At 39.1% G+C, this 26,655-nt stretch overlaps 1 protein-coding gene across 2 annotated transcripts in view; it reads right to left on the bottom strand.

Moving 5' to 3' along the window:
• SPIRE1 (spire type actin nucleation factor 1) overlaps positions 1–26,655 on the bottom strand; it is a 111,706-nt gene that overhangs the window by 17,413 nt on the left and 67,638 nt on the right. Inside the window, exons 4-9 of one of the 2 annotated variants that reach the window (XM_010708765.3) lie at positions 19,616–19,699; positions 18,779–18,943; positions 12,811–12,897; positions 12,314–12,443; positions 8,412–8,453; positions 460–623 (exon numbers count right to left, since the gene is read on the bottom strand). In XM_010708765.3, coding sequence (XP_010707067.1) covers positions 460–623; positions 8,412–8,453; positions 12,314–12,443; positions 12,811–12,897; positions 18,779–18,943; positions 19,616–19,699 — 672 coding nt within the window. The remainder of the gene's footprint in view (positions 1–459; positions 624–8,411; positions 8,454–12,313; positions 12,444–12,810; positions 12,898–18,778; positions 18,944–19,615; positions 19,700–26,655) is intronic. The other variant, XM_010708766.3, reaches the window with a different exon arrangement.

Genomic DNA, 26,655 nt, shown 5'->3' with positions numbered 1-26,655 from the left:
CATTTGCTGGGTGTTATTTCCTAAACCTACGTAACAGTCTAACCCACTGAATTTGCACTGAACTGCAACCTATCTGGCAGAGCTGATTCTCCTTATTTAACAGCTGGTATGGTAGGGCTGGGCTCACATCTGAGGCCTTTAATGACAGCTCCTGCAAGGGTGCCAGAAGGGTGAAAAACAATTGTCTGCATTCCCAAAAGCATAACTGCTACACATACACTATGGACAGATACTGGGCATTAAAAAAAAAAAAGAGTGAATACTGGGATGAAGGACAAAAGCATCATTTAACTTTTTAAAGAATGTTCTAATTTCTGTGACCTGATCTTGTTATTTCTGAAGCAGCCACATAAAATTCGCACTGCAGATTACATAGACAATTAGCTGACTGGTTCAGCCAATGAAGGAATAGGACTAAGATCTGACAAGCAAGAAGGAAGGTCAGCTCTGATACTTTACCTCCGAATCTGAGCTGTCAAGTTCAGCCAACGTGGGAGCCTTCAGGAGTCTCTTCCGCTGCACTGTCACTTGCGTGGCCCCGTTCTGCTTTCCCCGTGACTCCAGGCTGCCATTTGCTACAGAGCCATCCGCTGACTTCCTTCCAGCCTCTGGTGCAGAGACATCTAGCGAAAGAAACAGAACAGTCAGTGCTTGGACCTTGTGCCCTAAATAGATCAATCTACTTTGCCTCCTCAAACCTTACTGTAAAGTCCATACACACAAAAGGAAAAAAATATATTGTGATATTCTACATGTGCAATTGTTCTACTTCAGCAGCACTTTGCTGAGAACTACAGGCAATGGCTTATGGTACAGAAGCAATATGAAGGAATGAAAGCAGGGGGAAAAGCAGCGGTGCAAAACACTAAAAAAACACCCCAGACTAACCGTAGTCAACTTTAAAAACAAATTCCTGTGTTGAAAACAAAAATATTCTTCCTTCAACTTAGAGTCTCTAATTAACTAAGTAGCAGAAGAAGGTACAGTCGTATCTGTACAAGTGGGTTTCCAGTGAATCTGAAGGCAATGCCACACAAAAATTATGAGGTTTAGTGTGGAGTAAATCTAGTTATTCCTGTGAGGACAGAATTATACTTTATTCTGCAGAACACAGAAGAGGAATGAGAATGAGCTAAATAACTAGCACTCATCAAAAATATGCACAGTTCATGGGTTTGCGTGGTCATTTGTATTAAAAATATGTCTGTGAACCTAAATGTTCATGTAACAGCAGAAACACGAAGCTGCTGTTCTGTTTTCATCTGCATGTGTTTTACAAGGATGCAACTCCACCAAATAAATTACTCAGGGTTTCTGGCCATGTGCACTGAGGATGAATCTCTGGCAATTTAAGCCCAGGGTTCGCCATGCTTAGCCAAGCTTAGCTTAGACATTAAGATAATGACCTAGGCTTTGATATTTTAGGGGAGCTTAGAGTTTGTTCTGATAATTCAGCTTTATCCCTGTAAAAGTACAAAGTGCAGTATTCCAATCTGAAGAAAATTACATTGGAGGGAGAATGAAGAGAAGCTTTTAATCTCCTATTTGCATGTATGCCTAAGCATCTGGTCTTTCTACAACTGCATTCTTCTACCCATGTAATTACAATGACTCCTTCCCCAGTCTTGTAATAACAAAGTACCTCCAGGTATTTTAGGGTTAGGGTAATGAAGTGTTGTTATTCCCGTTTTTACTCATGGTGACAAGAGGCATGGAAGGTCAAACGACTCGAAGCTTAGGTTACCAAAAGGACTACGGCAGAGAAATGATATAGTCCAGAAATTCCCAGTGCCAACAATGCAAGTACTCACACATCACTTGGAGTCACTTGCAGAGTTGCTCTGATTGAAACAGAGATGGCCACTGCTGCTACAACACAACTGGCATTGATAAAACCTGTTCTTGCAAAAGTTAATTTAAAACCACATAGTATAGACAAAGCCTTAGTTGCCATATTAGGTCAGTTTTCCAACATTCTCACCAGAGTAGCTATTTAAATGAATAATATGAAGAATGAGTTAAATTAATATGCGTTTAACATAATTGATTAGCTCACTGTTAAATGCTGAAAACAGAGGGAAAGGGCAGCAGACATATTACAGTTCCTCAATAAATCATATCTTCAACTGGGAATGCAAGAAAAGGGGATTATTTGGGTTGTTAAAGTCATGGTGACATTCCAAGCCTGTGAATCTGTGTACTACAGTATTATTACTGCCTTCAGGTCCTCCCTACAAAGAGTTGCAATCAAAGACTTAGACTCCCTATCCCTTAGTTCCTATCTTCAAAGGCTTTCCTAATGGCTATCCTGACTAGCATTATGGCTTCTAGGTCATGTTTTTCTCCCCTCCTAGATTTTTGCGAGTACAGCATGGGTGTCCTCCACATCAAATGCATTCCTACTGTAACAACTGCTTTGTGCAATTCCAGAAAGCGACAGCATGAAAACAAAAACCAAACCGCCTCTCCTCCCTGTTGCCAGCAACACTTTGTGAGATCTCATAACTAGCTGGCAAGCAGTTGACTGAAGAAGCTTGGAGCTTTCCCATGTGAACAAGAGAAAAATCTTTGATTTCTCTCGATTGCACAGAGCAGTTCCTGAACAGACCAGCCAAAGCCTTAGCCCCAGCACCAGGGACATGGCAGCCAAAAGTGACAATATTATTGCCCTCTCCAAAAAAGAAAACACACAATAGAGTTGGGAAAAGGGACTAGGAAACAACATCCACCAGACATCCCCTAGCACTACAGGATGTGATATCAGAGAACTGGATATCTGAGATCCGTGACATAAATTGTTATTTGTTGTTATTTTATGTTTGTTTGCTTAGTTTGTTTTTTAAGACTTTAGGCTCCAGAAATGGAAATTTCTGATACATTGCAGAGGTAATTTTTGTAGCCAACTACTATCTACACAGCCTAAAAATGTTTTTATTTCTGCTCTCATATGTATGAGTTGTTTAGAAACATACTGTTTTTGTCTGCTTGAACTACCAGAGAAGATTTAAGTGAACCTAGAAGACAGCCACAGCATTTGGCTCTTCAGTAGAAAATATCATTTATCACCATAAAAAAGGGGAGTGTTTTTACAATTTTCAAGCACTAACAAAAAAAAAAAAAACCCAAAAAATAAAAACTAAAAAAAAGAACCAAAACCCATCCACTTATAAAAATTTTTTTGGACAACAGTGCTTCAGTTCAGTTTAGCACTCCTGCACTTACAGTACTGGATATACATGAAAAGATAGATTACCATAATTTAAAGGAAAGATCACATAAATTTAGCTTCATCCATCAGATTTCAACAAAAATAATTATTCCAAAATTAAAACCAGAATTTTTTAGCTAATTTAGAAAAAATATCCTAACTTTATTTAAACTCTTTTAGTGATGCATTCAGGCAGTAGAAACATTATAGTGTGGCAAATAAGCATAAATCACCACAAACAAGATAAAACTACTTAGGATAAGTAAGTCAGAAACAATGAATAGACAGGTGCTTATAAAAAGGAGTATGACAGAAGAACTTCATGGAAAATTCACTGAAGCAAAAATAAATTTGTCTGTTTAAAACAAATATCAATTAGACAATCTCTAGTTTCATAGAATATCTAAATGTCTTGAAGATGATTCAACTGATATTAAAAAACAAACAACAAAAACTCGTGTGAGTAACAGCCTGGAATTCAGATTTCATTGGAGAATCAGACTCACTGAGAGTGCATCACTTCTCCATATTTTCAGGCAGTGAGTACAATGAACAGTACTTGCAAATTGCATTAATGTTTGGTTTTTTCAGAGATTCTTCTGAGTGATCGTTACAACAGGAAATGTTGTGATATCACATCTTAGACTTGATTACTTATCTTTGTGTCAGCCTTCCCTAACTAGCCTTCCAAGAAGGAAGAGAAAAAACATCCTAGGATAATATGAAATTTGCCTTGGTTTACATTATGTGTCTCTAATGAAAAAAAGAATAAGCAGACCACAGATTAAACGCTAACTACAGTAGCCACATAACCATGCTGTCTGCTCCCAACCAGCTCTCCTTGGAAAACAATGGCAACAGAAACTTGAATTTGATTCTATACAGCAAATGTGCTCTCCAACATTACCATTTTTACACTAGGTTTGAAAGAAGACTAAAATGGATGCGGAATTAACGCTTGTTTACATTCTGCTCGTTATGATGGCGGATAGTCAGGTGGGTTGAGAACTGCCTGACTGGCAGAGCTCAGATTGCTGTGATCAGTGGCAGAGAGTCTGGTTGGAGGCCTGTAACTAGAGGTGTTTCCCAGGGGCTGGTGCTGGGTCTGGTCTTGTTCAACATCAGTGATATGGATAACGGATAGAGTCCACCCTCAGCAAGTTTGCTGATGATACAAAGCTGGGAGGAAATGGCTGACAGCTGAAGGCTGTGTGACATTCAACAAGACCTGGAAAGACTGGAGAGCTGGGCAGGGGGGAACCTAATGAGGTTTAACAAAAGCAAGTGTAGAGTCCTTCACCTGGGAGAAATAAACATATATATCAGTACAGGTTAGGGAATGACCTGCTGGAGAGGAGTTCTGCAGAGAAGGACTTGGGTGTCTTGGTGGACAGCAGGTTGGCCATGAGCCAGCAGTGTGCCCTGGTGGCCAAGAAGGGCAGTGGGATCCTGGGGTGTATTAAAAAGAGCATGGCCAGCAGGTTGAGGGAGGTGATCCTCCCCTTCTGCTCTGCCTCACTGAGCCACATCTGAAGTCTCGTTTTCAATTCTGGGCTCCTCAGTTAAAAAAAAAACAACAGGGATTTCCTAGAAGGAATACAATGGAGGGTGACAAAGATGGTGAAGGTCCTGGAGCATTTCCTGTATGAGGACAGGCCAAGAGACCTGAGGCTGTTAAGGCTAGAAAATGGAAGACTGAGAAGGGGTCTGATCAGTGTTATAAATATCTAAAGTGCAGGAGGCAACTGGATGAGGCCAGACTCTTTTCAGTGGTGTGTAGTGGCAGGACAAGGAGCAATGGCCAAAAACTGGAACATACGAAGTTCCACACAAATATGTGGAAGAACTTATTTATGGTAAGACTGACAGTGCACTGGAACAGGCTGCCCAGAGAGGCTGTGGAGTCTCCTTCTATGGAGACATCAAGACCTGCCTGGACGCTTTCCTGTGCTACCTACTGTAAGGTACTTGCTTTAGCAGGGGGGCTGTACTTGACGATCTCCAAAGGTCTCTTCCAAACCCTCCACTTCTGTGGTTCTGTGTAATATACTGGGAACATATACTGGGATTATATAATGAACAGAATTAACAGATGTGTGCTGCTCCTTCTAATGGACTGGGCTGGTGAAGTCCAGGACATGAGAACTAATTAATCTAAACCAAACAGTCAGCCTTTTGCTGGTGTTTGCATCACACTCATTATTGTCTAATTATCTAAATTAAGAGATTATTGGGACTTGGTGGAGTTCCCTCCTCCACAGAGAAGAGTCTGAGGCATACGCTGTGTAAAACCAACAGTAATGCAAATTAACTCACAGAGGTGGAAACCATGTGAAGTTTTGGTTTAAAAATTTCAGTTTCCTTTTTCTTCTCTCTCTTCTCCCCTGTTCCCAGATGAACAAACTGTGGTTTAAGTAATATCTTCAAAGCAGGTGTGCACACAGCTTTGAGGTAAGAACCAGAGTGGCAAGGGAATTAGTGGCTGGTCTTTTGAGCCATATTCAATGCAGTCCATAGAAATAAAGATGCTTTTAAGTTATTTTTCGATAAGAGGAAGCAGCCACTGCCTGCCCTGGTCCCTAGCCAATATTTAAGTACATCTTAGATTACTGTCATCATACATGCTTGCTCCCTCTGCTCATTAGCAGGAATGTGCACTCCCCTCATCCCCAGGCTGACAGTGGCAGGGAGAAAGGTGGGCAGTGTGACACATCAGCTTCACCAGCTTGGTGTCAGAGAAAGTCACATACAACAAGTGTAACAAAGACCTGAGCCTGTCTGTTAGAAATTAGAAGAAAACAACTCTGATTTTCATCAGGTTTCTGGTTTTGTGACAGCAATTCCATCAAGCGGAGAGCAATGAAAGCAGTGAAAGAGCAAGTATGTGGAAACAGTGACCAGAAAATGAAAAAAAAAAAAAAGCATACAAAGTAACAGAACTCAAAACTCCCAGTTGTCTGCTTACTGCTTACATCCCAGCCATCCAATTCATTTGTACTGCTCATCTGGTGCCTCACATCCAGCTAACTGGAAGGTTTTAATCATCCGGAACTAACTACTAAAGGTGATTTATCAGACCTCTCAGTCACACAATATGACACAACTTGCTGAGAACCACATGACTTGGAAAAAGAAAAAAGAAAGAAAAAAAAAACAACCAAAAAACCCAACCCAATCACATTTAGAAGATGGACAAAGAAAACAAGAAGAGTTCTTCAGTGGTCAGTCAAAAAGTGCAATTCCAAGTACAGTATAGATTGCTATGCAGTTACTTCTTCGAAGTAAAAATATAAAGGTAATAAATTGATTATGAATGGAGTATTAATGAGATATTTTTTGGATTTAAACAAATGAGGATGCCTTGGGATTCTTAGAAACAAAAGGCAAAAGAGGAAGCAGACATGAAGAAGGACAGATACGAAACTTCTCTCCCATTGATGGCAGGCACATTCAGTTTTATAGTCTTAAATCTAAAGCAACTTACAACTTCAGGCATATCTGAAATTCGTAAGAGTACTTTCTGAAATCTGGAGTATGACTGTTCACGCTCTTATCTGCCCCTGGGGGACACTTCAGCTTTCAGCAGAGTAAAGCGTGACACCAAGCACACGCATAATTTGGAGCCCACCAGACAGCTGTGGTAGCTATACAATACACTGTCAGCACAGGCTTTCACAAAAGGCCTGAGCTGGATTAACAGCTTGCCACCACCTGTGACAGGGAAAGCCTGTTCCTTCCTCTATCCACCCATGCTCATTATCTGCCATCAGCCAGCTCTGTGATCAGATAGCAAGCAGGTTTAAAATATTGAAATAGCAGAAAGCCAGCCTTGCAAAATTATGTGTGTTTGTGTCTAGTTTATATGAATTGAATTAGTTTATCTTCTGAATAAATGAGCACAGAGGAGGAAGAGGAAATGGCATGCTAGAGGGGGAGAGAAAGGAGAAAGAGCCCCCTCCTCTGTCTTGGTAATGGCAAGCTGTTTGCTTGGCTCAGCCATGACGTGGAACCACATTCAGAGATTAACTGGTGGACTTCATTTCTATATTACAAAGCTATTGTATTTGATGGTAATCAAATAAATTTTTTTTTTTTTTAATTCATTTCAGTCAGATTATGCCTTTCTAAGGGAAAGAGAGGTTAGAGGATGGGTTGAAAAACAGAGGAAGAAAGCACTGCACAAGCCCTGGATGAGATGTTTCCATGTGCAACTGGAAGGAGATAAGGGAACGACATAGCTCATGTTACTTCTTCACAAAATGAGAATGTGGATTTTTATTTTTTTTCAGGAGACACCCAGGGGAAATTAGCTAAGAGCTAGCATAGTAGACCTCCTCAGTGAACAAATCTTTGAGGCTAATGTAAAATACCGATAGCCTCAATGATAGCATTTGGGAGTACCTTGGAAAGTTAGTGCACAAGAGGGAGAACCAAATTTATTGTACAGCTAGCAGGCACAAACTCTCTCTGAAGTTGCTGTCTCTGAAGTAGAACATGTTTATACAGCCACTGCATGCTCTTACTAACGGTCCACTAAGAAAAGCCTTTACATTTGGTATTATATGGTTGATGAAGGATCAGCCATTGAATTTCTCTGTGTCAGCTGTTACCAGCATATCTTTGCAAGTTACTTCGCTAACCAGCAAAGCAGGAGGGTTTAGTCTCTCTTGAGCAAACGTCTTTGATTTAATAACTCTCAAAACATTTACTTAAAGATACAATTGACAGATCCTTTCCAAATTGGTGGTGTAGTTCATTAAATTTATAAAGGCAGAAGAGTTCAAAATAGTTTTTGGGTGCTCATGAGAAATGAAATCTCGCAGAAAACAATCTAGTCAGAAAGTGCCGGTAAAGACACCAAGGTCAGATTAATAAATAATAAGCAGTCCGGACTTGAAGGTGACAGTGTATTCTTTTTAGAATCTGGAATAGCTCCAGGCTACCTTGGGAAGGTTATTTATTTAAATAAAATGCCAGCACTTTACTTCAGATGAAATACAGCTGTTTCCTGTTCCTAGTATACTTTCATAGCAGAGGAAATGTAGGTATTAACACAAGTAATTAATCTTAATTTTTATTTTCACTGACCATACCTTGGAAGAATCCCTTCAAGTTTCTTTCTTACATGGGAATTCAACAAACAGATGGAACAAATTTCACAATAAGCACAATGACCACGTCAGGTGTTGCTGCACCTTTTTACCTGACAAGTCAAAACTGTAAGACATGCTAAGTGGCCGCATTGCTGTAAAGAAGAAATAAAAAACAACAAAAAGAAAATGATTCAGCTGTTAGAAAAGCAGAGGGGTAATGAAAACCAAAGATTTAATTCCACTTCTGGCATTTTGGATTCTGTTGCCTAAATCCAAAATGTATCAGACAATATTGCTTTACTGTAGTAAAGCTTCAAGTCTGAAAACTACAGCAACATTAAGTTGGACTTGCAAACAGAGCAAGAATAAGGATACTTGTATAACTGTAGAACCAGATTTTTGGAATTAATATCAATATTAATATCAAATATCAAAACAAGAAGCAAGTATCTTAGTACCACAGTATTTTCAATCAAAATGCTATGAAAGAAAGAAAGGAGAGGGAAAAAGAGAGACAGAAGAGAAAGAGCTGAAAAAAGCCACATTTCACACAGGTTTCAGTGACCTGAAATAAAGATTTCTAATTTTTTTTAGCATAATCTCCAATGATTATAATTAAACTAATAAAGAGGGACACTCAAGTTCAGCTTGAGCAGTTGTTTCCTTGAATAGGAAAGAAAAAAAAAAGGCCTAGTAGTGTGGTTTGTGCTGATTTTTGTCCTTTTAAAAGACATTAGGTGGATTTAGCCTTTAAAATGCATCCATATTTTCATCTTCTCTGGGTGCCTCCAGCCATTTTATTCCTTGATAAGAAACGGTCAGATGTTCTTTATTTCTGGAACGTTTACATAACCAATAGCTTTGTTCCTTGTCAGCTTAATAACAAAAAATCGCACATGAAATTACAATCTCTGGATACAAGAAAATCACAGGGCACAGCTGTTGAGCCTTCCTGCAGCCCTTTGGTCTGACTGCAGTCCCAGCCCCAAACGCACACAAACCACTGCTGTGCTCAGCCTACCCCTATTTCAAGTTACACAGCGTCATTCAGGGAGTAGGCACTCGATATATTCTCAACTGAAACCAAAATTTCAGTACACTGATGTAGATAAGCAGGCCAGGCCCAGCTACAAGAATGTACCAGAACACATCAAAACTGCCGTCAGCTTATCTATGATACTTGTGGATGACAAACATGCACGGCAGCACGAAGGGTCTGTCAGCCACTGCTGCGTTAAAACATGTTGAAAAAAGGTTGCGCTGGGACAACCTTTGCTCACGAGTGTAAATTTAGGCAGGGAACACAGTAGGTGGCTGACAAACTAAGGAGTCAGGGCATTTTTCCTGTAGTTATCACCAAGACAACGTCAGCCACAGACAGCAATCACAGAAGAAGCATCTAATTTGCTGTCCAAAGGTAACATAAAGGCAAATACATTTTAAAGCATAAGGGTTTTATCACCTAATGCTGAGTCCTAATTGAAGGCTGATAAAATGTGTATGAAATAAAGTTTTCTCCAAGCTCCATGAGCTCAACTTGCTGAAGTCATAAATCCAAATTTCAATTCAAAGGGCACGTACCTCAAAACTGTGTTTGTCTTGATAGTTTACACTGATGACGTGATGATGCCATTCAAAAATCACTCAGATTCCTCTCCCCAGTGTCTCCCTTTGTAACTGCAGCTACCAGGATTAAATATCATTCCCAAAGAAGTTTTAGCTCAACCTTGGCTGGCTCTGGACCAGCTGCAGCCCACGAGCGTGGCTTGGAGGCTGGCACTTTGTTCCAGAAGCTCTCTTTGCTCAGTGGCAATTCATGATGGAGAATATTTTACCTGTGTTGTGCAGAGCAAGGGAGCAAAGCCTGTGACTGCTGGGAAGCATATGGCACGGGTCCACTGATACTGCAGAGGAGGAACTGCAGAGTACAGCCCTCTTCCCCAAGTACTCAAATGAGGGTATGTGCTTGACTGCTATAAAGTGAACAACAAATAACTTTGGGAAATGTGGAAGGTACCATATACTCCCATATATTTCACTCTAATGCTCCGTTTCTGTCTTTTTTTTTACTACTTTTTTTAATATAAACAAATATTTCTGTCCAGATGGTGTAAGTGTCCCAAATTGTGTTTCTACTCAGATTTGTAATCTGTAAATCTTTTTGCCTAACATTTTGCTACACTAAATTACATTTAATCACCACCTAAACTATACAGCAGGTCTATTTGTAACATATGGAAGGTCACTAGCACTATTTCATCCTCAATTCTGCAGGAACATATTTTATTCTAAGAACTTTGGGCAAAATAATAATTTCAGTGTAACAAAAACTCAAACCTTATGGTTTAACAAAATAAAAATTATTTTCAAGTTCTTTGTACTTTTTTTCTTTCCTATGCCAAGAGCAAATTAATCATTTATATGATTTCACATTAAAATAATAACATTTTTATAACTATGTTTGGAAAGTAAAATTCACATGCATCCCCTTTTTATACATCCAGTAATATGACGCTTAATCTAAACAATTCATTGGACTGAAGGGATGTTACCACAGTCCCAAAACTTAAAGAATTCCTTCTTTTGTAAAAGGAGAAGGACTGGTGTAAGACAGGAACTCCTCACTGGAGGACATATTCTGAAATCAACTCAGAAGTCCCAACCAGTAATATTCCAAAATCCAAGACTGCTTTAGGAACTGTTTACTAAATGGGTTTGCTGCAATTTATATCTGTTAAAAAATTGCAAAGTATAAATAAATAAATCAGATTTGTTGCCCCTGACAAGGCATGGAAAACATGTAAAATACTGAAGTTAAATGTTGAAAAGAAAAGCAAAGAATCGTTCCGTGGTTTTATAAGTTTCCTACATTTGGAAAAATGTCTATAGCTATTAGAAACATTGGTTGATACAGCAAGGTTTAATTGAGTACAAAGCAGAAGCTAGAAGGCCCAAATGACATTCAAAACATCATGCATTTAAAACTGCACCCAAGCATTCACCGAACTCTACCAAGCACTTCAAAGAACAATGCACAAAAAGACTAATGGAACTATTTTTCTTTAGAGACAATGGATTGTTGCAATCCACTTGAATCTGGATCAGTGCCTTTAAGCACATGTGGCAGGCACAAATATTCTGTGTACGTGGATTATTTCATGCTTTTTCAACCATTAGATGCCACTTTCGCTCTTCAAAAATCCAGCTAGATCAGTTTTACTAATGCAGTTAAATATTGAGCTTTTAAAGTAAAGTATGTCACAATGTAAGGCTGCATTTGTCATGCTTTTGTCAATGTCAGAACCATTGAACTAGTGCAAATAGATGGTTGTTGGAAAGTGTAGTATTTGTATTTTATAATAGGGTGTTGAATGCACATGGCCGAAATGAACGGCTTTGCAGAACAAGTCTTAATTGTTTGTCCACTGAAAATATGCAACAACATGCTCTGTAACTTATGAAATGAAACTAAGATTTAGATTTAAAATAGAAGCAACGCTTTCAGAAAACAAATAAAAGCAGATTTTAGAATTATAGAAGGAAATCAATGCTTTCAGCAAACATAATAAAAGCAGATTTTCAACTAGAGTGAGGAAATTGATGATACTAATAACAGGAAACAAAGAGAAGAAAATTAATTAAAAACAGACATGTAAAGAATACTTAAAGATACGTAAGGAATATTGTTCCAGGGAGAACCAGCATCCATTCCATTCTGATCAAATCTAACATCAACTCTCAGATCCAACAAGCAATATAATGGTATTCCATTTATCTAACATATCAAAAACACAATGGGATCAAGCTGAACCATACAGTACCTTATTTTTAAAAATAATCTAGTACGAAGACTATACAGCCCTAGAAAAGCCTTTTGGTTCTTTATTCAGAAAGGACAAGAGTTACTTTATCTTCAGTGACAGCTACACAGATATTGCTACACAGATATTGGTGCTTCTTATGTGGAAAGTTTTCTGTGAAAGCTGCTGGTAAAAACTAGCAGCGTGCTTACCCAGTCTGCTACGCCTTATCTCATCTGGTGAGACTGGACGCAGCTTCCTCTCAGCCTTGATTTCCTCCAGTATCCTCTCGTGAAGGCTGCGTGGCCGTGGTGGAGTTGGTTTCAGTTTTCTTGCAGAGGCCTTGGGAGATAAAGACAATTATATTTACATAAAACAGTGCTTCCTCAAAAGTATATGTTATAATTTTTTTTAATAAAAAAAAGTGGCATTTTATTATATGATTTTATGTGTACTCTTTTGAAAAACTCACAGAAACTGGAAAGAGAATTGTATTTTTCCCTGACTTAGAGATAAAGGGCTGCCGACAGGAGCAGCTGCTGGTTGGTGCAAGGTTATCACACAGTGCTCTTCAAGAGACTGTATTCTATGTATACAATTCAGTATTCCTGAAAGCCCATGTCGGAAACTATTTTTAACATATTCCCTGGACAGATATCCTTTACAAAGCCACACCTTCGTTAGAAAAGAAGAACACTGGATTACATACAGGATTTAATGGAGGTCGTGATCGGATGAAATCCAGGATTATTTCATGGGCACTCTTTTTTAATCGAGGTGGAATGTCACCATTGACCTGGAAAGGAGAAAGTGAAAAAAAGATATATTTTCATGTCCTGCATTCATATTTGCACAGATGATGAGACTGAAAACTCAGGACATCCATGACAGAGCCTGCAGCGTTCTGACATCTGCACCAGACATACAAGCCCACCAGTTTTAACAGCACAATAATCCATATGCAGAACAGAGGTGAGAAAAATCTTACTAGATCACACCTTTTCAGCTTTGGAGATAGCTGTAGTTGTAGCTATGGAATAACCACAGTTGCAGCAGCATCCGTAAGCAACACTTAGGATTTTGAAATGATGGAATTAACTATTAGGACTGCAATCTCAGCTGCAGGAGAATGCAGACAAAGCTTGTATCTCATTTGATGGAAAAGGCACCAACATTTTTTAGGAACATGTATTTGAGCCATGACAACCACTGCACAGTCTCTAAACCTCAGTTCTTAGATTCTGATGCTCTTCAAGAGGTTTTCTTGATCTCCTTATCATCTCCCAAGCACTACTGTGAAAACAAAGATTGCACCCAAGTGCAAGGTGTTGCACTTGGATCACAACAGTCCCAGATATGTATGCAGAATGAGAGAAGAACTCATAGAGAGCAGCTCTGCAGACCTGGGAGCCCTGTGGACAAAAAGCTGGACATGAGTCAGCAGTGTGTGCTTGCAGCCTGAAAGGCCAGCAGTATCCTGGGCTGAATCAAAAGAGAGGTGGCAGCAGGAAGAGGGAGGGGATTGTCCCACTTCTCTGCCCTCATTAGTACCTGGAGTACTGTATTCAGTCCCAGTCTCCAACAAAAGAAAGATGTGGAGTTGTTGGGAGTGTTTAGAGTGTCGTGAGGATGATCAGGGGGCTGGAGCATCTCTGTTATAAAAAGGATTGAGGGAGCCAAGCTTGTTTAGCCTGGAGAAGAGAAGGTTCTGGGGAGACTGCACTGTGGCCTATCAGTATTTAAAGGGAGTTTAAGAGGAGGGAGGCTGACTTTTTGCACATTCTGATAGTGACAGGACATGGGGGAATGGCTTTAAACTAAAAGAGAGGAGATTTAGGTTAGACACTAGGAAGAAATTCTTTACTGAAAGGGTGGTGAGGCGCTGGCACAGCTGCCCAGAGAAGCTGTGGTGCCCCATCCCTGCAGGTGCTCAAGGCCAGGTTGGATGGGGCCCTGGGCAACTGAGCTGCTGGGGGGCAGCCCTGCTGATGGCAGTGGGTTGGGGAGGGCTGGGCTTTAAGGTCCCTTCTGACCAAAGCCATTACATGCTTTTAGCAATGTATGAAAAATAAGCTCCTTTGTTTTTTGTGTTTACCAAATTTCTCTGCTGTTCTGGACATGAAAAGCTGACCGGTGTGGATATCCCAGCAGGAGAGAGATCCTCTGGACATGTTTTGTGTCTGCCTCTCTACGTGCATGTTAAAATATTAGTCAAAAGTAAAGTGGAGTTTGCCAATACGTCTATAAAGTAAATTAACTAGAATGCTATGGCACTGAAGTACAGATAAGAGACCAGAAGAGAGGATGTGTGGAAAGTGTTCTCATTCACTCATATTTTTCTGAAGAGACACGTACCTCACGTACCTCATTTAGGAATAAGATCACATACAGCTCATCACAGGAGACAGCAATTCACTACATATACATGTGTATAAAACAACGGGATATAAAACAAGGCAACAGAGATTTTTGTATCTTCTGAAGAAGGTATAAACTATAAGCTGAAAATAATGCTATGGGTTTGCTTAAAAAAACCATTTGCCAGGTTCAGACTTTATATAGCATAGTGTCCAAGCACCCTATCAGGGATGAGAGAACATCCCATGCCACACATATTTCTGGCACCATCTATTACTATACAGTACCTGACTAACAGTCTCGCTCTTCAGTTTGACAGAAATTCCTATAATACTATATTCCTTAGACTAAATGTCCCAAATTTCAACACTTTATCTTTTTTTTTTTTTAGATGAGCCAGATGGTTTGACTTGCTTTAGGAGAGATAAAACTCTCCTAAATTCTGCAGTCAGAAAAATGAGTTTAAATTCCCATACGGTCATCTGAATGAACCCTAACTAAACCTCACCAATGCCACGCAGCTTCCACACTAGATCTGCTGACCCAAATCATGCCCAGTGTATAGGCTGAGGAAGTGACAGCCTCCCATTGAAGATTCATCCTTTCCCTGACAAGGAATTGGATGCAGAGTCCCCTTGCATTGCTTCATTGCTTTCTTGGGTATCCTTTCTGGAGCTATCCTACCCCAGACACGGTCCAATGTTCTCCCACTCACACTATAAGCTCCCTTAGTGGGAACTTCATACTGTCTGCCACAGAAAACCAAGCTGCTAAACCATGCAACATGTCATCTTCCCAGAAACAGTACAGTAAAATTAAAATGAAAAAGATTTATATTAAGTGGTGATTAGACATTTTATGATAAGGAGAACCTTAATTTAAGGGATATGATTGATTTCCTCTGTTTAAAGACTGTTGTTTAAAGAGCAACTCTTCAAGGACAGCAGATTCTTAATGAAATGCTAAGTCTCTCATCCCCCGGTTACTGTTCATCAGATGTCAAAGTTGATAGCTTAAGTTGAGAGTTATTACCATCAGAACAGTCATTTTGTACGCTGATAATCTCACTTCCAGCCTTGGGGGAACAACTCTCTGCACATCATACGAGGAAATAAATAATACATGGCTCTGAGCCTTTCACCTCAGGGCACTGTATGCACTGACTTAACACCATCAGAGTGCAATTAGTAGCAGCATTCCCATCCGATTGGAAAAGGAGAAAAATAACTTCTGCTTAAGTGATTTTCGCAGGATATGGAGGAAACTGGTGGCAAAGCAAGTGGATGTTTACTGATTGCATGAGCCAACAACCTGAGAGCACCAAGGGCAGAATCTCCCTTCTCCTCCTCAGCTCCTGAAAGGATGTTGATGGAAAAGATAGCGAAGGGGAGCTTTTATCTTCTCAGTCCATAACTCTTGCTGTAATGAGCAATTTAACATGCATCTTTTATTTTTAATTAATTAATTAAAATTCATGGCCCAATTAAAGTCTAATCAGAGCTATATCGCACAGATGCAGAATAGATGCAAAATTCTTTCTGTCAGATTCCAACAGCCCCAACTGCAAACAAATATCTAAATAAATACCTCAAAATGCTCACTGCTGTACCTAGGACACCTCCTAAACTTCTGCAGAAGTGTGTGATAAAGGCAAAGAATGACAAAGGGATGGTTCTCTGCTTTGAGCACCTGAACACCACTCACTAAAGACAATTCTGACAACAGAACAACAGCCTCTGTAATGCCCAACTGGACAAGTTGGCTGGAGTTGTCCCTGATGATGGCCTCCTCACATCTGTCATGTCCACTCGAAATGTCTGAAATTTCATATATAACTGTTACAGCAGTTAATTTAAACACTGTAATATTTTAAATACTATAATGAAATAAACATTTTTTGTTGAAACTACCCAAGTAACCATGCCAGAGGATTCCCAGATTAGACATCTAAATGACTGGATATTTTTGACAGCAATAATTTAAGTCTACAAGCCTAAGTTCACCTTTTGTAGCACAGTCAAGCTAATACTACTGTATCAAATATATTTGTGGAGAGCTCTAATACTGAGATATGAGCACCATAATTTAAGAATTTAATTATAAAGCAATAATAATATGTTTGGATACTATATAGAAGATACCTCAGAGCCATGCACTGAAAAACTAATGTAAGAACTGCTACTGCTCAAGAAATAGAACGGGCAGTGCGCATCTTGGAGAGGGGAAGTGGGCAGGAAGGAGAACTCACTATGAATGGAGGAGAAATTAAAAGCTGCAGATTTACACATAGGCATTAGAAAGAAAAGTAGAAAGAAACATAATCCATCTTTCCCAGGCTGCTTTAAAATTCAGATTTGGGGTTCTTGTCATTTTTTCCTTTTTTTTTTCAAGAAGCATGACAGTCTCCTCCGATGGGAATATATATAATTAGCTCTAACCCACAGCAGTCAGCTAGAAGATGCTGTATTTATGACATCTAACCAAAATTGTAATTCTGTACAAATCCTTCAGGCTCCACACATTTCATATCAACCTGCATTATTATTGTGCGTGCTTTGCACATTCTGCTGGCAGACCCTGCAGCAGAATCCAGATTATAGGTTGGACAGCTTATAATAAGAAAGAAGCTGTTTTTCTAATGGCAAGTCACTAGCAGTTGTTAGACCAAGGCAGCAATTGCTTCAGAGATAACACTACAGGTCCTGTACCTGCAGCTGATTGGAATCTCAATTCATGTTTGTGCCCAGAGGTCAATTTGGATCCACCTAGTAGGCAAGACAGAAGGACAAAAATAGATGATTGCAGGGATTTCATCTACAGTGAGAGCCTGGATGAACAGGGGAGCAGCTGTGCCTCCAATACCTACTAGATAATGAAGAAAATCTCCTTGGAAGAGGCAGGATCCTGCTGAACAGATGAATTAAAGCCCAGCATGCCAAAAGCAAGAACAGATGACCCAGGGGTTCCCATTCAAACACAGCTACTATCCTGACTGCATACAGTAATTAAGGAACTGAGGGAACTGTTCTTTTGCAGTGGACAGTATGAGCAGATAGCACTATTTTCTGAATTGTTAGTGTAAAGATAGATAGACATCATTCCTGGGTGTGTATTTTAACCTAATGACTTAAAAGAAAATTGCTCCAGAAAAATTGCTGCAGACAAAAACCTGATAGTCTAAATTCAGACCTTGAGTAGGAAAATACTTTCACCTCATACAACAAAAGGCACTTACATTGTAATAGGATTCATTTATTTGTTCTCCATGTTATAGTTCCAACTTTTTCCTCCTCTATTATTTTCTCTAGTGATCTTTAATAGAACTACATGCTTGCTGCTTCTTTCATCTCCGAATTTTCTTCTGGAAACATGGCTTTCTCACTAGCAAAAGTTCTGTCACCTTTTTTTCAGGAATGCAAATATAGTTGAATACTGGATATTCTAACAATATGCTTTTTCTCTAACTAATAACAGGCATAGATAATAAGTGCAGGGCATGAATATTGATATTGACTAAATACATGCCTTTGACAAAAGGGTTTAAAATGTCCTAGTAAGGATAAGTCACTTGCTGCTTTATTAGGAAGAACATCTTAATGCTGAACACAATAGAAACCAAAAGAACTGGGAGATGCCAGTAGATATCAAATGAGTCCTGATGAAAAGAGTTCCCCAGGTCAGTCTTACATGTATCTTTTTGAGGATTTAGGAGGAGGCTCATCAATCCTCTCCAATTTGCTCAAGCATTGTTTTTTTTTCAGGTAGGATATGCTGAAAATAATTGAGCTGTACTTCTACAAATTGAAGACTTAAAATGTTTTACAGAACGCACTCCTTGAAAATTATTAGCAGATCATAGCAATTTAAGTTTTCAAACACTGTATGTTTTCCTCTTCCATCACAGTATCTATCGCTCATGTAACAACAGGAGAACACTTTATATTCTGGAATGCGATATTTATATTGCATAAATTATGTTGCATCTCAACATAAATGTTCTCCCCTGCAGAAGCCTAAAACAGTATCTTAGTAGAAAATATGACAGGACTCTTGGTATGATTATTACAGTTACCATAAAACCAACAGAAATAATTTGTTCAAGCATGTGATAAGAATGTCTTTCAAAATTTTAAATGCCTGCCATATGGAAAACAAAGCACCCATTTGTTACTTTCACATTTTTCTCCTCAATACACTACACAGATTTAAGATGCCATATAAAACCCATGATCAATACTATCTAAATGAAGAAATGAAAAAAAAAAAGTAAAAAATAAATTAACATTTCAGATTTGACAAATTCTAGTAATGTGACTCACCATGACCTTTCTTAAGGTATATCGTTTGGATCTAATATCATCCATCAGCATTTCATATGGTGTGAGCTGATATTCTATGGGGAGTGGGTTGTATTGACGCTCTTGGACTTTCTTGAGTTTGACACCGTTTCGTAAATCCCGCATCACTTGTACCCAAAAACGAGCCTGAAGAGAAGAGAGCAAACTTATATTTAATGCTTGTATACTAACCCAGATTGTTGCTCATTCTCCTTTTCGGACACCACCAAATATATACAACTGCATCACCCATTTTGTTTGTTGTTATCTTATATAACCCTGTTTTTAATCCTCATGACCATTATGAAAACTTTTTTTGCAACTCAGTCTCACCTCAAGTGATATTCATCACTGAAGTAATACAGTAAAAAGATTTCCAAGTTCTCCTAACATGTATCCAAACTGTCATTTCAAGTACATATGCACATCAGAAAGTTTCTAGATATACAACTAGTATAATGTGAACTATAACAGTGATAGAATCCTAAACTTTGTTTCCCTTAGGCCTTCATTATTTCTGAAAAAATTTCTAGCAGCAATTCACACAGAAATTGTGGAACAGATTCCAAATCCTGAGGTCTAGTAAGTAACACACTCTGTACCCAATTTTCTTTTGCTCTGCTTGCCATGTGCATTTCCCTCGTATTTTTGAGCAGTGGCAATGGGTGGAGAGGAGAAAGAATAGGTGGTGGATAGGAGATTGAAATTGAGGACTCTCGATTTCAATCAACATTGACTTTAATAAACAATTTTAGGTAAGCACTGTGAAGATTTATAAATTACTGATGATGCTGAATCAGTATTCAATTATTGTCTTACCCAGTCAGCATTCTTTAATTCATCAAGATCTGTGCTGGATTCATCACTTGTCTCTTTATCCATTTCTTGAATCTTCTTCAGATTCTGTGAATGAAAAGAAAATTAGCCAATAAACTAGACTGTGGCAATACTTTAAAGCTATGCACAGAAAAAAGAAAAAAATACTAGCAAGTTTGTTAAACTCCAAAATAGAAAAGGGAACAATTCATAACAAAAGTACTGTTATGTAGACAGCTTATTTGTGCAGAATGAGAATTCCCAGAAACCAGTTGCAAGAGGAAATAAACTATGTGAAATCCTTTAAATAGAATAGTGACAGACTTGTATTTATATAGAAATTAAATAGCCTGTATAGCACAATTACGTGGTTTTATTACTCAGAATCCAAAATCTGTGAGTAAGGCAGGGGAACGGATCTTTTGTAAGTAAAAATTACTATTTATGAACAAGATAAGATGATGCAAATGTGGAAAATGTTTGCAAAGGGGAATAACAAAGTTTTTATACTAACAAAAGTTACAGTGAACAAACAGGCAAGCTCACATACAGGCATATGCAAATAAAAGATTTAAATTTGTGGTTTGAGTGACTTCAGAGAAATGATCCTATTCACAAATAACTGCATACTCAAAATGCTATTTTCTATTTTACTTCTGTATTGAAATTTTCTGGAATCGGCACTACAAACAAATTTTTAATACTCCATTCCATTCCACTTTAACAGAACATTTTCCAGGAAATTCTTACCAATGTTTAATTTGATCTGTTTTCTTGTTACTTATGTATTAAAATTGATAGTTAAATCTGCTAACAAATTCATTATTGTATAAAACTAAACCTATAGTCCAGAGGTCTGATAGAGACATATTTATCTGTATGTTAAAAACATTCCTCATGCTGCTGAGCACTCAAGCTCTTCTTTTAAGGGACCTGAACGAGACTCAATTCAGCCTCTCAGCTTCCCAGAAAGCTTAAAAATAAGCATAACTTGTAAAACATTTTTTCCTGCAAGTAGTTCCTAAGCTGTACTCATTTCTAGGGAAGAAATGCCAGCACTGGAAGAGGGCTTAATTTGCACACGTAACAAGTATCTACCACAGCTGATGACAAAGACATGTGAGTGAGTCAGCCACCACAGAGGTTTTGGAAAGATAACAGATGGATTATTTATTGTCTTATTTAAGCGAACAACACAACTTGCTTTCACATCAAAGAAGAAATACTACCCCTGTGCTATAAAAAACAATACATAATTTATAGGAAGACTCTCAGAAAACCTCTAAATCACCCATGCTACAGAAGTAAGTTACCACTGCATACTCCAGGAATCTTTTGGCACGACTTGCAGCATTGCCACAGAATGCCCAGCTGGGAAAAAGTGTTCACATGAAAACTCGTGTTGGCTGTGCTGCAGCGCACAGCATTCAATCTAACACTTACAGGCCATAACCCTTTTTCATAGGGAAAAAAAACAACAAAAATGGTAAGAACTGGTAACACAAAAGCCTCATTTATGCATATTTTCCCATCCAGCATTCCTTCTTTTCTGTGTCATTTCCAAAGCTGAAGTAATAATTTTGAGGATGGTGGCATCTGTGAACTGTAATTTATTTGCCTTCTTGTGAATGGCTAACACTTACTAATAAAATCATTTGAAGGCTTTCTCCTTTTCCTTCATCATAATAAATAATTATCTTCAGCAAATGAACTCACAGCTGTCAGATTTGCTCCTGCTTTCCATGTACCTTCTGGAAGGTACGTATTAATTTTTTAAAATTAACATGTTCCAGATGTTTAACCTCCACTTTGTTTAGCAAGACCTGCAGCAATTACCCACTTCAGCAACAATGTTCCCTACAATACACTTAACTGGGCAGATTTATGCCCAAAGGCTGATGCCTTTGACTGACATAAATATTCCACGAAGCTAAAAAGACTACAAACTATTTTTCTTTACAGTTAAGAATAAGAAATGGAAAAAAAAACAAACCCCAAACTCAACACCTAAACATCTGAAAGATCTTCCAAATAAGGCAACCACCTAATTATTTTATCTGTAACATAGCTAAAGGGGGAGTTTCTACTTTAGAAAGCTCGGGTGTAAGTGATGCTGGCTATCAAACACTGGGGAGCTGTGAGAGCCAAACCCAGCATCCATGCAGAAGGTCTCCCAAAGAGCAGTTGTACGACACAAATGAGCTGGCATAAGCACAGGCTACTGCCCAGGCTAGAATCCTGATCCTCCTCATCCAGCTGAGAGCTCCTAGCACTTCTCATGTGTGGGCACAGACACCCACTCCACCCAACGCTGAGCTGTTTGGGGAGGAAAACCTGCAGGGAGAACAAGTCACTTTGTCACCGGCATAGATCCCTCTTACTCGCAGCAGCTCAGACCCCTAAATGCAGCTCATCATTCAGTAATTGGAGAACTGTGAAGTAATTTCCATCGCTATAAAATATAGTTAGCTTTGGAAAATCAGGAGAAAAAGAAACAGTACTCTGTCCTTGCAGTCAGGATTTATGAAATTTCTCTAATTCTTCTTCATCTGCCAGGTGCTGCTTAGGAAGGAATAAATTCACAATGACAAACGATTACGTTTAAATTTCTAGACAAAATGAAATATTACTATTTCCTTCCAGCACCTCCTGCCATTATCAGTAGGTTTCAGAATAGGTTGCAGTTGTAAATTATGGAAACCAAACATTTACAACACAACAGACTGTTTGTTAAAACTTCATTGTGATCCAAAACCTTTGAGTAACCTCAGCTGCTGTGTCCATTTGTTCTTACCCTTGGGAGGGTGGATTAAGAAAATCTATTACAGAATAATAAATACAATAAGCCTAAATGGGTTTCCTTTTTAGAAAGTGAAAACATCTTAAAAGGGTTTTTCTAAATGATCCCAGAACCTCAGACCCATACCACAGATCTGATTCATCTACTACAGGCTGGGAACACATTCAGGAAAAAAGGGTTAGATGTGTAAGCAGCAAGGGTTTCAACAGCTCTGGCTTTTTTAAACCATTACAGCATTTGGCCATTTTTTTCTCCAACTGCACTGTGTGATAAATGCTAGTAACAAAAATACCAAATTTCTTCAAATATCTTTCTGTACTATTACAAGTTGGCAGCTGATTTGCTGCTGCTCTGTGTCCCACATTTGTCCCTCATTTGGGACACGTGCTCCTATGCCTAGTGACAGATGGGAGCTTATGTAAGGCACTTGTCAGCAAAGCATCAAGGACTTGCTTCCACAAAGTGCTCTAAAACACAATGTTTTATTGAAAATGATATTCTCAGGAATGTAGATCTTCATTTTATCTTTCACTAGTCTCACAACCCAACCACCTGCAGTTCTCAGAATATGAATTCTTGTTCACTTGGTCACTGATGCAAGTGATTCTTACACTGCTATTAGGGAAACTAATAACGTGTTCTTCCACCTTTTGTGTCAATTAAAAATATATAACACGTCTATGGGGAAAAGCTGCTTTTATGTATTCAACTATCCATTCTGATTTAAATTCCAAAGGCTCAGCCAGCAGCATTACTCCACAGAATCACAGACTGGCTTGGGTTGGAAGCGACCTTAAAGCCCAGCCATCCCCAATGCCCTGGAATCAGCAGGGCTGCTAGCTCAGCTGCCCAGGGCCCTTCCAACCTGGCCTTGAGTGCCTCCAGGGATGGGGCACCACAGCTTCTCTGGCAAACCTCTTCCACCACTCCAGAACACTCAAAGTAAGAAACTTCTTCCTAACATCCAAAATAAATCTTCCCCCCTTGTTGTATCACTATCTGCTCATGTAAAATGTCAGTCTCCCTCCTGCTTATAAGCTCCCTTTAAGTACAGAAAGGCTACGATGAGGTCTCCCTGGTGCCTTCTCTTATTCAAGTTGAACAATCCCAGCCCCCTCAGCCTTTCTTCATAAAAAATGTGCTGTTTATGAAGATGCCCAAACTCCTTTAACCCAGGTGACAATTGTTGAAGGGAGTTTCAGCAGTCTCTGAAGAATTCCCTCATTCTTCACGTCATTTTAAGAGTATCACTGGATATCAGACAAAGTTTCTCATAAACAGTGGTGTGGGTTCCAGAAAGGGCAGTAGTGACCTTAAGCAGCAGTACTGCTTAACATACTATTAATAAAGAGGGAAACACAAACAAAAGAAACCAACCAAATGTTTGAAACACTGAATTACAATGCCCACAACACACACACACCACACACACACACACACACACAATAAAACAAGTAGACTTTTCCCTTATTAAAAAGATTGCAGTGGCTCCACAACTGAGGGATCAAACAAATTGTGATGTGGTCGCAAGCTTGATGACAACACAGTTGCAAAAGTGTAATCACTGCAAGCCTGGGAGTGCAGGTAGATCAAGGTTAAAGCAGAAAGGTTTGTGGATCAGTTTCTCCAGCTTTCTCATAATCTAAGCAAGTGTATTTAACAGCTTTCATAGTCATGAGACTCTTAGGAGTAACTTGGTTAATGACTGTATTTCCAAAATAAGTTATCCATTAACATTATTTAGGTACCTATTAACTAACTACCTTTATAACAATATTTTGTACAATATTACACCAGTATAGCCATGTTAAATGAAAAGTAACAATCTACTTTCTTAATTAACTGTTTTCCAGTTGAGTCTTTACATAGCATGAAGCTAGGGGAAAAAAAAAAAAGTAACAATTTAATTTTTACTTACATCTTTTATTATATTTTGCAGATTAACATTTTCCTATATGTAATGCTAAAATATATGCAGGCAGACTGAAAGAATTGTGATTCTATACTAGAAAGGATAGAAATCATAGGTAGCAGAGTTTAACAGTACAAAAATAACAGATTGGAGACTCATCTGTGTTCTACTAATAACTTAGTTAATTAAAAGGCATACCATGCATAATGAAATTATGGACAAGTTTTCAATGAACTCCCACTGAAAATGAAGATGTGAGCAATTAAAAACTATATAAAATTTTAATTAGTTTGGTAGGAACATTAATCTTTATACTTTAGGATGTGCCTCCATTTCAAAAAATTTGGAGATACGTGTCAATTTTGAGACAAGTAGCACATTAAGACATGTACCTACAAAATGCTTCCTGTAGTAAACTACTGTCCACATCACGTGCTGCCTTTAAGCACCAGCTGTGCCAGTTGTGTGTTTAGCACTCACAGCTCAGTCACAAACGATTAGTTCTGCTACAGGCTGACATCAGTATTGGTGGGTGCCATTCACAAGATCCCAGAACAGCTGAAGTGGGCAGTACTTTCCATGTCCACCTGGCTCAGCCCACTGCAAACGGGCCACCCAGAGCAGGGTGCCCAGGCCCACAGCCAGGAGGCTTCTGAAGACCTCCAAGGAGGAGACACCAGGAGGAGACACCACAGCCTCTGGGCAGCCTGTGCCAGAGCTCCGTCATCTGCACAGCACAGAAGTGCTGCCTGCTCTTCAGAGGGAACCTCCTGTGATCCAGTTCGTGCCTGTGGCCTCTTGTGCTGGTACTGGACACCACTGGAAAGAGCCTGCCCCTGTCCCCTTTGCATTCCCCCTTCCAGAATTTATAGACACTGATATCATTCCCTCTTGAGCTTCTTCTTCTCCACGCTGAGCAGTCCCAGCTCACTCATCCTGTCCTCACAGGAGATATATTCAAGTCCCTTCATCATCCTCCTGGCCCTTCACTGGACTATCTTCAGATTTATTTCTAGATTTACTTTCCATTGTACATACATGGATTATATACAATTCTTAATTTTCTAAAAGACTGTTACAGCAAACACTCGCCATTTTAAAACATCAAGTCAGAAATCAAATCTAAAAAGGTAAATATGACAATATTTTAAAAATGAAAGAAATTGCACTTAGTTAGGGGGTCAAATCCAGATTTGTCTATATGCTGTAACAAACTATATAGCAGGTAATATTACAGTTAGAAGTAGCTCTTGCATTCCATTTGTACATTAACAATTCTTTTCAATTTTACTTGAAAACTGGAGGATAATTCAGACTTCCTCTTCCGAGTATTCGAGATTCATCACATGAAATGCACTAGCAACTAAGTCTTCATACAATTGCTATTCAAATGTAAGAAGCACACCATTCAGTATGTCCATGTCTCTCTTATACTGGGAGCCCAGAACTGGACTCTGGACAGTCAGTATGGCCTCACCAATAAGAAGGATCACCTCCCTCAGCCTGCTGGCAACACTTTACCTAATGCAGCCCTAGACACCACAAACCTTTTTTGCAGCAAGGATGCATTACTGGTCACTCAGGCAGTAAGTACATGTGGAGCATTTCCTTCAGAAGGAAGTAAGCCTGGGCTGTAACATGGAATTGAAGGAGGACTAGGGAATATAACCTCTTTGTAAAACAGCCTCACAACAGACAGCAGACTGGATCTGCACTCCAGTCTGTAACAGCAATTTCTGTATTCCTTGCTTAAATAGCCTCTCTGTGTCTCTCAGTCACATTTGCTGCCATTTTTGAGCAATATATGTGACACTCCACAACATTTGTTTTATCTCATGGATATCACCCATTTGTGCCTTCAGTTCTGTCTATTGCTAGGTGTCAGCAAAGGTGATCTCAATAACTTTTTGATGATCCTGAAAAAAATAAATCTTTTCTTTCAGACTACATTCATTTTCACAGTCATTCAAGCTACCTTCACACACACATAAATTTCCTCCACCTTGTTTTGACCCACACTGTTACACTATGAATGAGGAGGAGATCCCCTTTTTGAGGAAGTTCCTTACTGCAATTTTAAAAGCTTCCTGCCTAAGGCAGGAAATAAGCTGTATCTTATTTTTGACATCAGCTGTAAGTGTCTGCACAGCGGGATATGGAGTTAGTAGATCCTAGCTCATCCAAAGACCACTTCTGAATGGCAGCAGATGGTACACAGGGTGGATCAGCAGCAAGGGGAACTTTCGCAGAGCCTGAGCAGCATACAGATGCTGCCAGCAAGCTGAAAAAAAACCCAAGCCAGTAAACATGATACAATACCTTCACCTTGCA

This window comes from Meleagris gallopavo, chromosome 3, assembly GCF_000146605.3.
Source record: "Meleagris gallopavo isolate NT-WF06-2002-E0010 breed Aviagen turkey brand Nicholas breeding stock chromosome 3, Turkey_5.1, whole genome shotgun sequence".
Classification (NCBI taxonomy): Eukaryota; Metazoa; Chordata; class Aves; order Galliformes; family Phasianidae; genus Meleagris; species Meleagris gallopavo.
This window is presented reverse-complemented; position numbering and strand designations above follow the sequence as displayed.